Here is a 15,768-nt window from a genome sequence, read left to right as displayed (position 1 = left end):
GTGGGGAAATTCAGGCATCAACAAAAACCATAGCTACTTTTATTGAAAATTCAGGCAGAAACAATGACTATTTCTCAAATAATCACCTACACCGACATGAACATAGCCACGTATCATTAATATACAGTGAAACCAATTTAGAAATGCTGGGAAATAGATCAGCAATGTACCATCTATAGCTGTCCTCACCTCAGTATACTACATATGGTGCCTGAATCTGAAGTACCCTATTATCCCAGTGGGGCACTCATGCTTTATCGACTGTGACGTGTTGGTCCAGGATCCTCTGATATGAGTGATTGACCCTTGGTTTGGGACGGGGGCTTGTAAAAGTGGCTCCTGTGGGTAGCCTTGTGTTTATTTCAGGGGAGATGGGGGAGTGTGTCAGGGCCTATTACCCCAGTGGTCAACTCAATCATTTGAGGACGGCCTGTAGGCCTAGTATGCAGGGTGGAAACTGGGGTTTCTCACCCAGCCCCTGCATTGTGGAACCATATACAGTACCAGTCAAAAGTTTGGACACACCTACTCATTCTAGGATTTTTCTTTATTTTTACTATTTTCTACATTGTAGAATAATAGTGAAGACATCAAAACTATGAAATAAAACATATGGAATCATGTAGTAACCAAAAAAGGGTTAAACAAATCAAAATACATTTTAGAGTGTGGAAAGCTGTCATCAAGGCAAAGGGTGGCTACTTTGAAGAATCTAAAACATAAAATATATATATTTTTGGTTACTACATGATTCCATATGTGTTATTTCATAGTTTCGATGTCTTCACTATTATTCTACAATGTAGAAAATAGTAAAAATAAAGAAAAAGTAGGTGTGTCCAAACTTTTGACTGGTACTGTAGGTACCATGGGATCATTATCAAACTGGGGACTTGCATACTCTTCGTTTTTCCATTTCCCTACTGGCTCACTATGATGACATATGGCAAACTTTACAGATATCCCTCATTTTGATTTATCTGCTAATCGTTTCCATATAGATTTCATGAAAAATGTGGCTTTGAAAGAGTTTTCCCTATGCAACGTGTCATTCAAAGACTTGGCTCCTGAAAGCTGTGGATCAAGTTGGTTTCTCTTGAGTGAACAGAGAGGGAAACCCAACAAGCCTTCACCATGGTCGTGTTCATTGGGGCATGCAACGGAACATTTTTAAAACATTTTGCAACAGAAATAAAAAATGTGTGTTTCTAATTGGAAAAATTCAGTAGTCCCTCCCTGTTTCAGTATTTTTTCTTCCATTTGGTCCCCAGTGAACACAACCATTCAAACTTGCCTGATCAAAGGTAGTAGCCGCTAGATCTACAGTATTTTGATAGCCAATGTATTCTCCCCAATTTCCCATTCGTCTCCCTCTCTTAAAAGACTGGTCCTCTAAAACAACTAGGTAGCTTTCCTAACCCCAAAACCAAAGTCTCTCAACTCCAGGGGAACTCCTGAAACAAATACCTCTTTTAAACTGAAAACTCAGTTGTACGTACTGGACCCCATTTTCATGGCGGACCTGTGACCCAGAATATAGAGGGCCGTCTGTGACATCACATCTTCTCTGAACGCCAATAAATGTGCTTGTCAGAGGGAGCCGCTCCCTGTTAATTGGCATGCCTGGGGCTGGTTATTGCCCTAATAAAGCTAGCGGGGGACATGGCAACTGAGGGTGTTGCATAATGAGGGGATTTGAAACTGAACATTTTGTGCGGAGCCTTATTTTCTTAGACAACTTGAAGCAACTGTCTTCAGTGTGATTACATGTTAGTGTCATTATCCCATTAGCAGTGTAGTTGTTGCCTCTTCAATACAGTCTCTTATTGTGTGTACTCTATGTGGGTGAACTCTCTTTCGTCGTTTTCTCGCTCTCATTCTCTTTCTCTCTCTCTCTCTCCCTCACCTTCCTGTCTTCGTGTCTGATTTAAAATGTCACTTTTTAAGAGGAAGATAGTCTTGAAGAGTTACTGCAGGCATTATGAACTTATTTGAACTTTACAATGCATGGTTCACATCAAATATTTAAACCAGACACATCAATTCCACACTTATTCATCTGCCTTTCCACACACACACACACACACACACACACACACACACACACACACACACACACACACACACACACACACACACACACACACACACACACACACACACACACACACACACTTTTCCCATGATCTTTATAACAGGCACAACTAGCTGAAAAGGTTCCACCATTCCAATCCTCTATCCAAACAGCACAAAGATGTATCCTTCTGATTCCAGCCTCTCCAAGTATGATTAAGAACCCCAGCTTCTTCTCGTGGTCTTGAATAAAACGCTGTCATATAAAAGTGAACATGACAGATGGTCAGACTAACTCCTTTCATGTTTGCCCAGAAACAAACAGTAAAAGCTGTTGGCTGGCAACTGCAGCATTGCAACATTAGGTCTCCTCAAGATATCTGAACACACCTTGATATAACCCAGGTTCATTTCCTATGGCAGGAAGACAGGGTTGGTGACTTACGGTAAGTTTCAGTATATTGTTTTGGCCCGATGTTAATCGAAAGATGAATATGTGTAGATCTGAATATGGACAATAAGTAATGGAATGGAACAATTTCACAAACAATAGCCACCACAATGCACAAGGAGAATCATCTCCAGTTACATCTCTATGGAAATGAAAGCTCCATTCCCCAGCCATACTGGACCAGTATAATGTTCCACTAGCATGTGATGAAGAGGTTCCAGGCTGCACAGAGGAAGTGACTCACTGGTAGCCTGTTACTGAAAACACCACATTGTGAGTGTAAGCAAGGACCCAAATGAAATCACGTCATAATGGCTCTCACACACACACAATCACACACACACGCTCACACACACACACGCACGCACATAAAAAACGTGTGCAAGCACACACATACACACACACCAGAGGAGGCTGGTGGGATGAGCAATAGGAGGATGGGCTCATTGTAATGACTGGAATGTAATAAATGGAACTGTATCAAATATATCAAACATTTGGAAACCACATGTTTGACTCCATTCCATTAAATCCATTCCAGTCATTACAATGAGCCCATCCTCCTATAGCTCCTCCCACCAGCCTCCTCTGACACTCACACACAGACATAAACCTGAACGATATCATGGCATAATGGCATATGGCCTCTGCCCACAGAGGGTGTATATGCTGGTAGAATGCCCTCTGACCAGAGTAGGGAAACTAGATATGCTTATTGTCATTAGCATAGAGTCACATTCTGTATGTCTAAATTACATTTCACTCACTGGTTGGTGCTGTAAGCCCACTACAGACAGATGCCAGGTCAGAGTTAATTGTCCTGTCCATCCACATCTCTTCCAGAGTTAATCAATTATCATCAGCAACCTCTAATCTCTTTTTGGAGGGCAGACTGGCAACACTGTATTAGGTCTGTGTTATCCTACCAATCATCACCATGTCAGAGGACTCTCCTCCTATCCAGGGGTTTCGGTTCAGGCCAAACAGACAGACCATGCTATAATGTACAGAAGTGGCACAATTGAACATTGTTAGACCTAATCAACAAGACCATGAACACCACATTTGTGCTTAATAGACAGTCATACTTTCTAGCATATCCCGCTAGTGACAACTGCAGCCAAGTCGGTTGCCAAGTCAGAACAAACTCATTCTGGGAGATTGTAGAAATCCTTTGGCAGTTTTAACACTAAGTCATTCATTTCAATTAGACATGTAAGAAATGTACTGCTCCCTGGGATTCAAAGGCTGATTTCTCCATCCTCCAGGAGCTTCCAGTCCAGGCCCAATGGGCAGGGTTGGCAACCCTAGCTACAGGAGCCTCAACGGCTGTGTGGGCCAGTCGTCTTCCCTTCCCACCACTTCCTGCAGAAAAGCCTTGGTACTGCCAATTCAGTTCCACTGTCCCATCATGAATCATGACTCACCCAACCACTACTATACTAGAGTACCCCTCTCTGGAATATGTTAGAGTGAAATTTCCAGTTAGTCCCGACACTCTAAGACTGTCTGGGAAGGAATTTGTTTCACTGGAATTTGTGTGAGGTGGATATTGTATTGTAATGTTAAGCACAAGATGCAATGGTGAAATGTGGGTCATTAGGTTTTTATTCATTGTCCCAACACTGTCAGGGAAATCATTTGTTTGACTGCAATTGTGCAGTTGAATTTTTTGTATTGTAGCATGACAAAAGTACAAGTTTGCCAAGCAGACTTGCCAGTAGATTGCTGAAACGTGGGTCCTTGGCTATTTCTTGTACACACAAAACATAAAATTATGGAATCCTTGACAGAAGGATTGTGGGTATCAGTCTAGGGCTCAATCATGCCTTTGAAAGACACATAGAAACTATTCAAGGAGCCAAATCACACTATAACATCTACTCCACATAGAATAATTTATTATTTCCATTTGCTATATTCCAATGATTCGTGTCCGTTTTATTCTTCTCGATGAAGAGCCCATTACATAAATCTGTCCGTGGTTCAGTTGCTTCGCCTATGACTCGTCCCTCCTTAAAAGGCGCAGAATACGGTCAAGGGGTTATTTGACTCAGAGAGTAAATCCGAGATTCTCAGAAACCAGAATCTGTATTAGATCTTTATCTCTGGCAGATGGCCAAATCTCATTAAAAGGAGTGGAATAATCCCTGTTTGAAGATCATACATGGTAAATGTACTGATGGCAACCAGTGTAAAACAATGGTGAGCAGCACCATCTTCTGGGTGAATACAGGAACAACAAAACCAATGACTCCCTCACTCTAGCCAGCAGGAAAGAGATGGAAGTCAGAGGCAGTGTCCCAAATGTCCACCATATTCCATGGGTCCTGGTCAAAAGTAGTGCACAATATAGGGAATAGGGTGCAATTTGCGACACAAACAGACTTGGTATGAGACAAACAAAACCCAGGAATCCAATGACAAATTTATTGCATACTACATGTCCTGTTACAGCCTTTACAGCGTATAGAGAACATACATGATCAACAAATCAGAATGTATATAGCTCTGACTTCACAGTATACAAATCACAGAACAAAGTAGTACCCTGTTTAACATTTAAATAATACAAAGTGCACAATTAAAGTTTATTAAATTCAACTGCATCAACAACTGTTAAAACAGAACTGGTTTTCTCTCCCAGAAAGAGTAAAGGACCACTGCATTAAAGCTTTACATTCAGAGACCTAAAGAAAGGTATATTATTGGATTATGAGGAGATATTTTGCTGAAAGTACTCCATCAGTCTAGGTGGTTCCAAAAGTGACCCATGCATTACATTGGAATGAAACAAAAATACAAACCATAAACCTTCATATGTACATAATATCTATTTCTCTAAGCATATTTGGCACCATTTTTTAGCATAGAATACAAGTACAATGTATAACACAGCTTTTGCAATAATTTGGAGGTAATATAACATTCTGGCACAACACAAGAATAAGTATTTATGGAAAGGAAAGAATATATATGAATTCCTTTTCGTTGAGGGCTGTAAACTGACTGAACAACTTCTCCAGTTTGATGCTAAAAAAGCTACCTCTGCCCTATAATGAACATAGTCAGAATCAACTCCTGCAGAACCAAACCCTGTCTATAACCATCAAAGGACCAAACACCATATTCACTGACTGCACAAATATGATGTTCAGAGCGCAAATACTACCTATAATAACAACCAACTCACCCTTTCTCAGAAGACAAAAAATCAGTGGTCCTCAACCTCTGGCCTGTGGATTGGCCCCAGTCCCAGGGATGCTGCTGACTGGTCCATCAGATGGTTAGCTGACAATAATGTAGCCAGATCTCAAGTGCTGTTTTGATATAGGCCTAAGGAGTCCTTCGAGGAGGAAGGACCATAGCAACTTGACGGTTCTTGGTACAAGAGGGACCATTGTTTTTCGGCCCCAGTGGTACAGAAAAGGTTGAGAAGCACAGTTATATGACACAGAATTACTGTGGGAACCTTTAAAGGGTCATTTTGGGGAATGTAAACACAACCACTTCATATTTTGGTTTTTAACCCTCAGTTAACCCAGGAGAATGGGGTGCCATGGTTGGTATTATGTGGCACAGCATTTGATGTATTTGGGTTACTTTAAGGGGTTTTCCAGACTTGTCTTAAACCACCTCGACAAACAAAAAGTAGGTATTATTTATATAATTAATAATATACTATACTATATGTATTAATAACAATATGGGTATAGTAACATCAATATATTGAATTGTTCAACATTATGATATTATATTTATAAATTCTTATGAATATATATATATATAGGCATCTGCTTGTGTTGAACAGAAGCTGTGCGAGATATGGCATAATAATAACTCTAACATCTTTATTTATACTCCTCCAAATAAATGCAAATAAATGCATTCGCCATTGGTCTACGAGGTAAGCCAACCACGAACTGCGATACTGAATATGAATTGAACCCTCCCATGCACAGAGAGGTTTCAAAACAGGTCAAGACTGGTTTCAAAACAGGCAGGTGAAAACCCCTACACAAGTCCAGAGGGGGAAGACTATTGGGGACGCACACAGGCATACCAAGTAAAACAGCACCCCCTAATGGACAAGCATACAACCTACATATTTCAGATCTAAAGGATTTCCTCAGATTTAGCATTTTGGTCAGTGTCATTTGTGGGGCTTCATGAATCATAATACTACCACCTAGGCTAAGAGGTTTCACTGTCACCCACAGGTTAATGGGATTTATCTAGAGTTACATCAAACATCAATTAACGATGATCAACCACTATGGTCCAATGGCAAAGCATCCCATCACATTCACTTGTTTTCACTTCGTGGTTACATCTCTCTTTATCCTTCCACTTTACACCTTCAACTGTCTGTGCTAAATTTCGCATTGATCGCAACACATTTGTTTTACATCACCAACATATCTGACATAGCAGCAAAACTACATACAAATGTACCACACTGTAATATGAACAGAAAACAAGGAACACACCATTCCTTCAGTTCATGGAACCTGTATTAACATCTGTGGTGGGGCACAGTACTATGTGTTGATATATGAGCTACTGTAATGAGCATATCCTGGAGGGGAAAGCTCTTCCAGCTTGATGTATTTACCAGTGATAGAAATACACTTGTATGCCTCAGGCTTTGATTGGCAAGCTGCCTTATAACACCCTGATAACTCCACTGTATCTTCCACAGATGTACCGAACCACCAATCCCATAAGCCTCAACCCCTAAAGAGGAACAAGAAACGCAACACCAACAAGTATATGTAAAAGTATATGCCTGGATCCAAGACATGCAGGCAATGTCCACCATCACAGATGGTTTAACTCACTAACAGGTGTAATAACGAACAAGGAAGGATCCCTTCAGCAGCCCAATGAAAAGAGCGAGCACTTCAACACCAAGACCAATAAAAGATAGCCCGCATGCAATTTGCGCAAAAAGGCAAACAAATGCCCATATTCTTATTCATAACATAACTCCACGTTTGTCTATGCAAATGTACTCAACAATGGCATTGAGAAGCTCACGATATCCACAATCAAAATGACTCGGTTGAGATCGGAAACAAGAGATAAAGTGAATACCCTGCTGCACCAAGCCACAATAAGCTCTACTTCTGCGATAAGCAGTGGGGCAGTTTTCTACACTGACAAGGAAAAGGTTCATATCCCTCTTTTTGCTATTCTCTAACGGCTACAATTCACTCTCTCTGAGACCTAATGAAGTCTTATGAAAAACAAAGAGAAAAAGATGCCCTCCAAATCAATTCAATTGGCACATATCCCCATTTAAATACCACAGGTTCTGTCCTACTAAATATTGAGACTATATTCTGGAGTTATTTCCATGGAAACAAATAATAAAGCTACACACCAACTGGGGTTCAAGCACCATGAGGAACCAGTATTGTGGCATTAAGAGATGGTAGAGCTACAACAGTGCAAGGGCCTCCTGTGCTGGGCAAACTGGAGCCACGTGCTGCACACGGTAGCAAGCATGTCAGTCTCCCTACTAATGAAGGGGACTGAAATAGGCCCGAACGGAACCAAAATGGAGCCGAAATGGTACTCAAAAGCAGCCAAAATTAAGCCTGAATGGCCACATTGCTGCTCGGTTGTCTTGCACTTCCACTTCAAAGGGTGCATCCTAGAGGCCTGTGAGATCCACGATGGCCTTAATGAAAATGGTGTCGTCGCGGATGTAGGAGTTCTTGGCGTCGAGCTTGGAGAGCGGGCAGAAGAGCGGGCAGCCGCTGGCGATGTTCATCTCACTTACAGGCCTCTGGAAGGAGGAGGAAGTGACGTCGGGCCGGAAGGCATCGATGATGTGCTCCCTGTTACTCTGGTCCAGCAGCATCAGAGTCACCTGGTGAGAGAGAGAGAGTTTGAATTTTAAATCATCTTTATTGGGTCTGGGAGCTCACAACACTATATACACTCATACAAAACCATAGTTACACATCAATTAAAAACAACAGCAAATTCTCATCCACAGTAACTAAACATAACAGCCTCTAAATACCCCATATACTCAAACAGTTCAATATTGTTAACCAGTTTGTAATAGGCAAACTCAACTCTGTCTCGCTGCCAACATTCCCTCCAGCATTCCCACCCATCCACAGACCTCTGTCCCCGAATACTGTTCGTTCGGGTCTTCCATATTGCTAATTTGGCTGCCCCTGACACAAAATTAAGCAAAGTAAGTACACCCCTCGAAATCCCCCGCCGCAGCACTTACAATCAGTGCAGGGAACACATAATCCAGACCGTCCTTCCACCGATCAGAATTGGAAGTGTCAGTCACATATTGTCGATGAAGTACTGGCAAAGAATTACAGACCTCATCTACGACCTTCCTCAGTAGAAGAGATGATCGGATCCCTGCTCTTTCTCCCAGCTCCTCCAACGATCTGCTCCTGCTCCGCATCAGATGACCCAGCTTAGTACACCCCACACCTAACAGGCATGAACGTAGGCTGGCTGAACCCATAGCACGGGACTGGATGGCAGTGTTATAAAAAAAGAGGCTCTTCAAAAAGCCACATCCCTGGTGGCGTGACAGCCTTACGGGACATGACAAAAACTCTCCAAGCCTGCATAACAGACTCATAAAATGGAGTCCGATCAGACAAATCACCTCCCTCTAACTTTAAGAGGAAAAGATGCTTGTCTAAGCCCAAACAGCCCGCTCTCCTCATCAATGTGTAGACTGTGTCAACCCAGCTAAAACCGTCACTGTGCAACAGTCTCTGGGCTGCTTTTTTGAAGCCCAAAAGCCATGATCCTGGAAGAAATGTCCACCAGACCTTACCCACCCTAATGCAGTTGCAGGTACAGGGCTGTAGCTTTAATCCAATGTTGTCCTGACCAAAATAAATTGATAAGGGTCCTCTGAAGCTCTTGTATCAGACCCACAGTGGCTGTAAAATCATTAGTCTATGCCACAGGGTAGAGGCAGCAAGATTATTAGCTACCAATACCCTTCCCCTATAAGACAGCTGGGGTAGCACCCACTTCCACCTTGACAGTCTGGCACACACTTTCTGCACTACACCCTCACAGTTATTTTTCTGAAATTACATCAGAGCCTAGAAGAAACCCCAGTCTTCATCCCATCTCTTCCCCACTGAAGCTCCTCTGGTAACCGTGGAGTGGACCCTATATGAAGCTGACCTGCCCACAGCGATTCACTCTTTTCCCAATTGACTCTAGCTGAGGAGGCCCTCTCATACACCTTTAAAGCATTTGAGAGAACCTTAACATCCTCATCCGCTGTAATAAAAACTGTCACATCATCTGCATACGCCAACCCCAAACCCAAAGGCTTTCATTGTTTTGAACAAGTACTGGTGGTCCATATGGTGAAAAGCCTTCTCCTGATCCAATGAAAGTAAACCCACATTCACATCAGACAGTTTACTAATATCTAACACATCTCTTATTAGAAACAAATGATCAATAATAGAGCGGTCAGGTACACAGTAAGACTGGTCCTTGTGGACCAACAGCCCCAGATATTCAACCTGTTTGAGAGACATTTAGATACAATTTTATATTCTGCACACAGTAACGCAACAGGTCGCCAATTTTCTATAAGAGCCAAATCCCCCTTTTTTGGCAACAATGAAAGCACAGCAAGTTGACAAGATACAGGAAGACAACCCTCAGGAAAAGATTCACACACCACATCTTAAAATTCTTCCCCAATAAACCCCCAAAAGTGCTTATAGAACTCAGATGGTAAACCATCGATGCCAGGGGCTCGGCCTGATGAGAGCTGCATAACTGCTGTGGACAGCTCCTGCAGACTAATGTCAGAATCCAAAGCAACTCTCTGCTCAGGGCCCAATTGAGGAAGACCTTGTAACAACTGATCAGTACTCAGAGAATCACAATCCTCCGCCTTATAGAGGGCAGAGTAGAAATCCACGGCATGTTGGCACATTTCATCCATGGTCACCTTCCCATCAGGGAGACAAAGGCAGACCATCTGTTTACGTTGCAATGTCAATACACAGAAGTAAGGTTAGACAGGTTGTATGTATCTGAGCTAGAGGTCGACCGATTCTGATTTTTCAACGCCGATACCGATTAATCGGCCGATCTTTATAAATACAGTGCCTTGCGAAAGTATTCGGCCCCCTTGAACTTTGCGACCTTTTGCCACATTTCAGGCTTCAAACATAAAGATATAAAACTGTATTTTTTTGTGAAGAATCAACAACAAGTGGGACACAATCATGAAGTGGAACGACATTTATTGGATATTTCAAACTTTTTTAACAAATCAAAAACTGAAAAATTGGGCGTGCAAAATTATTCAGCCCCTTTACTTTCAGTGCAGCAAACTCTCCCCAGAAGTTCAGTGAGGATCTCTGAATGATCCAATGTTGACCTAAATGACTAATGATGATAAATACAATCCACCTGTGTGTAATCAAGTCTCCGTATAAATGCACCTGCACTGTGATAGTCTCAGAGGTCCGTTAAAAGCGCAGAGAGCATCATGAAGAACAAGGAACACACCAGGCAGGTCCGAGATACTGTTGTGAAGAAGTTTAAAGACGGATTTGGATACAAAAAGATTTCCCAAGCTTTAAACATCCCAAGGAGCACTGTGCAAGCGATAATATTGAAATGGAAGGAGTATCAGACCACTGCAAATCTACCAAGACCTGGCCGTCCCTCTAAACTTTCAGCTCATACAAGGAGAAGACTGATCAGAGATGCAGCCAAGAGGCCCATGATCACTCTGGATGAACTGCAGAGATCTACAGCTGAGGTGGGAGACTCTGTTCATAGGACAACAATCAGTTGTATATTGCACAAATCTGGCCTTTATGGAAGAGTGGCAAGAAGAAAGCCATTTCTTAAAGATATCCATAAAAAGTGTAGTTTAAAGTTTGCCACAAGCCACCTGGGAGACACACCAAACATGTGGAAGAAGGTGCTCTGGTCAGACGAAACCAAAAATGAACCTTTTGGCAACAATGCAAAACGTTGTTTGGCGTAAAAGCAACACAGCTCACCCTGAACACACCATCCCCACTGTCAAACATGGTGGTGGCAGCATCATGGTTTGGGCCTGCTTTTCTTCAGCAGGGACAGGGAAGATGGTTAAAATTGATGGGAAGATGGATGGAGCCAAATACAGGACCATTCTGGAAGAAAACCTGATGGAGTCTGCAAAAGACCTGAGACTGGGACGGAGATTTGTCTTCCAACAAGACAATGATCCAAAACATAAAGCAAAATCTACAATGGAATGGTTCAAAAATAAACATATCCAGGTGTTAGAATGGCCAAGTCAAAGTCCAGACCTGAATCCAATCGAGAATCTGTGGAAAGAACTGAAAACTGCTGTTCACAAATGCTCTCCATCCAACCTCACTGAGCTCGAGCTGTTTTGCAAGGAGGAATGGGAAAAAATGTCAGTCTCTCGATGTGCAAAACTGATAGAGACATACCCCAAGCGACTTACAGCTGTAATCGCAGCAAAAGGTGGCGCTACAAAGTATTAACTTAAGGGGGCTGAATCATTTTGCACGCCCAATTTTTCAGTTTTTGATTTGTTAAAAAAGTTTGAAATATCCAATAAATGTCGTTCCACTTCATGATTGTGTCCCACTTGTTGTTAATTCTTCACAAAAAAATACAGTTTTATATCTTTATGTTTGAAGCCTGAAATGTGGCAAAAGGTCGCAAAGTTTAAGGGGGCCGAAAACTTTCGCAAGGCACTGTATATATTTGTAATAATGACAATTACAACAATACTGAATGAACAATGAACACTTTTATTTTAACTTAATATAATACATCAATAAAATCAATTTAGCCTCAAGTAAATAATGAAACATGCTCAATTTGGTTTAAATAAAAACAAAGTGTTGGAGAAGAAAGTAAAAGTGCAATATGTGCTATGTAAGAAAGCTAACGTTTCAGTTCCTTGCTCAGAACATGAGAACATATGAAAGCTGGTGGTTCCTTTTAACATGAGTCTTCAATATTCCCAGGTAAGAAGTTTTAGGTTGTAGTTATTATTGGAATTATAGGACTATTTCCCTCTATACAATTTGTATTTCATTAACCTTTGACTATTGGATGTTCTTATAGGCACTTTAGTATTGCCAGTGTAACAGTATAGCTTCCGTCCCTCTCCTCGCTCCTCCCTGGGCTCGAACCAGCAACACAACAACAACAGCCACCATCGAAGCAGCGTTACCTATGCAGAGCAAGGGGAACAACTACTAGAAGGCTCAGAGTGAGTGACATTTGAAACGCTATTAGCGCTCGCTAACTAGCTAGCAATTTCACTTCGGTTACACCAGCCTCATCTCGGGAGTTGATAGGCTTGAAGTCATAAACAGCGCAATGCTTGACGCACAACGAAGAGCTGCTGGCAAAACGCACGAAAGTGCTGTTTGAATTAATGTTTACGCGCCTGCTTCTGCCTACCACCGCTCAGTCAGATACTTAGATACTTGTATGCTCAGTCAGATTATATGCAACGTAGGACACGCTAGATAATATCTAGTAATATCATCAACCATGTGTAGTTAACTAGTGATTATGATTGATTGTTTTTTATAAGATACGTTTAATGCTAGCTAGCAACTTACCTTGGCTTACTGCATTCGCGTAACAGGCAGTCTCCTCGTGGAGTGCAACGAGAGAGAGGCAGGTCGTTATTGCGTTGGACAAGTTAACTGTAAGGTTGCAAGATTGGATCCCCCGAGCTGACAAGGTGAAAATCTGTCGTTCTGCCCCTGAACGAGGCAATTAACCCACCGTTCCTAGGCCTTCATTGAAAATAAGAATGTGTACTTAACTGACTTGCCTAGTTACATAAAGGTATATAAAATACATTGTAAAAAATAAAAAAATAAAAAAATCGGCGCACAAAAATACCAATTTCCGATTGTTATGAAAACTTGAAATCGGCCCTAATTAATCAGCCATTCCGATTAATCGGTCAACCTATACTTAGTACCTCCATATAGAAAAAAGAAAGGAAAAGCAGAAAACACCACAGAGAAACCAGACAAGGAGAAAAATACACCATTTGAGGCATGATCATCATCATTGTTTTATTTTTCTCTTAACTTCTTATGGCTGCATGGGCAGTATTGAGTAGCTTGGATGAAAGGTGCCCAGAGTAAACTGCCTGCTCCTCAGTCCAAGTTGCTAATATATGCATATTATTATTATCACTCTGAAGTTTCTAAAACTGTTTGAATGATGTCTGTGAGTATAACAGAACTCATATGGCAGGCATAAACCTGAGAAGAAATCCAAACAAGAAGTGGGATATCTGAGGTTGGTCGATTTTCAACCCAGCCCCTATTGAATACACAGTGGGATATTGGTTATGTTGCACTTCCTAAGGCTTCCACTAGATGTCAACCGTCTTTAGAAACTTGTTTGAGGATTCTACTGTGAAGTGGGACCGAATGAGAGAGGAATGAGTCAGAGGTCTGCCAGCAGTCATCCGCTGGTCATGCACATTTCACATGAGAGGTATCTCCAGTTCCTTTGCTTTTCTGAAGACAAAGGAATTCTCCTGTTGGAATATTATTGAAGTTTAATGTTAAAAACATCCTAAAGATTGATTCCATACATCGTTTGACATGTTTCTACAGACAGTTACGGAACTTTTTGACATTTCGTCTGCAACTTGGGAACGCGCTTCATGACTTTGGATTTGTTTACCAAACGTGCTAACAAAAGTAGCTCTTGGACATAAATGATGGACATTATCAAACTAAATCAAACATTTAATGTGGAACTGGGATTCCTGGGAGTGCATTCTGATGAAGATCAACAAAGGTAAGTGAATATTTATAATTCTATTTATGACTAATGTTGACTACCCAATATGGCGGATATCTTTTTTGGCTGCTTTGTTGTCTGAAAGCTGTACTCAGATTATTGCATGGTTTGCTTTTTCCGTAAATCTGTTTTGAAATCTGACACAGCGGTTGCATTAAGGAGAAGTGTATCTATATTTCCATGTCTAACAATTGTATTTTCATCAACATTTATAATGAGTATTTCTGTAAAATGATGTGGCTCTCTGCAATATCACCGGATGTTTTTGGAACAAGTGAACATAACGCACCAATATATAGTGAGATTGTTTTATATAAATATGCACTTTATCGAACAAAACATATATGTATTGTGTAACATGAAGTCCTATGAGTGTCATCTGATGAAGATTATCGAAGGTTAGTGATTAATTTTATCTCTATTTGTGCTTTTTAGATTTTTTTCTGTGACTTGGCGGTGACCTAACATAATCGTTTGTGGTGCTTTCGCTGTAAAGCCTATTTGAAATTGGACACGTTGGTGGGATTAATAACAAAATTACCTTTAAAATGGTATAAGATACATGTATGTTTGAGGAATTTTAATAATGAGATTTCTGTTGTTGCAGCCCTAAGAAGCTGACCACGTTTCCAACTACCTTTTGCTGCAGTGACAGCAGTAGTAAATGTCCTCAAGCGAAAACGCTTCTCCTCACTCAGCTTGTCTAACCCCACTGTCTTCTGTAACACCACAGCTGACCTCACAAACTTATCAACATCAAAAAAATCTGCCAATTTCACAGATTTCCCAAAAGTCTGATCCAGGAACCCATTTACCTCCTCTAGACTGTAAATTGAGTCTTCATCAGATGCTATCGTATCAGGAGAGATATCCATATCCTTATCCTCCTCAACTGAGCCCACAGACCACTGACTCCCCTCTACCACATCCCTCTCAACACTCCCCACTTGCAACCCATCACTCGTACCAGGCATCTCCTCCACTACCTTGGAGACTAGCCCCACCTGAGCCCCCACCTGAGCCCCCTCCTGTACCCCATTACTCGTAGTGGGCATCTCCTCCACTACCTGGGAGCCTAGCTCCACATGACCCCCCTCCTGTACCCCAGCACTCGTACTGGGCAACTCCAGTCTGGAAATGATTCTTCAGATCTGTCCTTACCTTCTACAACACATATGTCAGAGTCAAGGCCCGCGGGCCACATCCGGCCCGCAAGAAGGTTTTTTACGGCCCCTGGGATGATCTTGATTTATTATTAGAACCGGCCCGCAGCAAGCCGGCAGCCCGCAGATCTTTTACACGCACCAATACTACATTTCCCACAATGCAAAGGTGACGCACCGAGCAGTAGGCTGCTTCATTTCAATATTTATTGGCACAGCAGTCGTCAGCATCACAGT

The 15,768-nt window shown here is 41.7% G+C and overlaps 1 protein-coding gene across 1 annotated transcript in view; it reads right to left on the bottom strand.

Moving 5' to 3' along the window:
* Nucleotides 1–6,610: 6,610 nt before the first annotated feature.
* LOC139409660 (TNF receptor-associated factor 3-like) overlaps nucleotides 6,611–15,768 on the bottom strand; it is a 35,668-nt gene continuing 26,510 nt past the window's right edge. The window contains exon 25 of the mRNA XM_071155078.1: nucleotides 6,611–8,402. Coding sequence (XP_071011179.1) covers nucleotides 8,184–8,402 — 219 coding nt within the window. The 3' untranslated portion in view covers nucleotides 6,611–8,183. The remainder of the gene's footprint in view (nucleotides 8,403–15,768) is intronic.

Source organism: Oncorhynchus clarkii, chromosome 5 (assembly GCF_045791955.1).
Source record: "Oncorhynchus clarkii lewisi isolate Uvic-CL-2024 chromosome 5, UVic_Ocla_1.0, whole genome shotgun sequence".
In the NCBI taxonomy this organism is placed as follows: Eukaryota; Metazoa; Chordata; class Actinopteri; order Salmoniformes; family Salmonidae; genus Oncorhynchus; species Oncorhynchus clarkii.
Note: the sequence above shows the minus strand (reverse complement) of the source record. Positions and strands in the feature narration are given on the sequence as shown.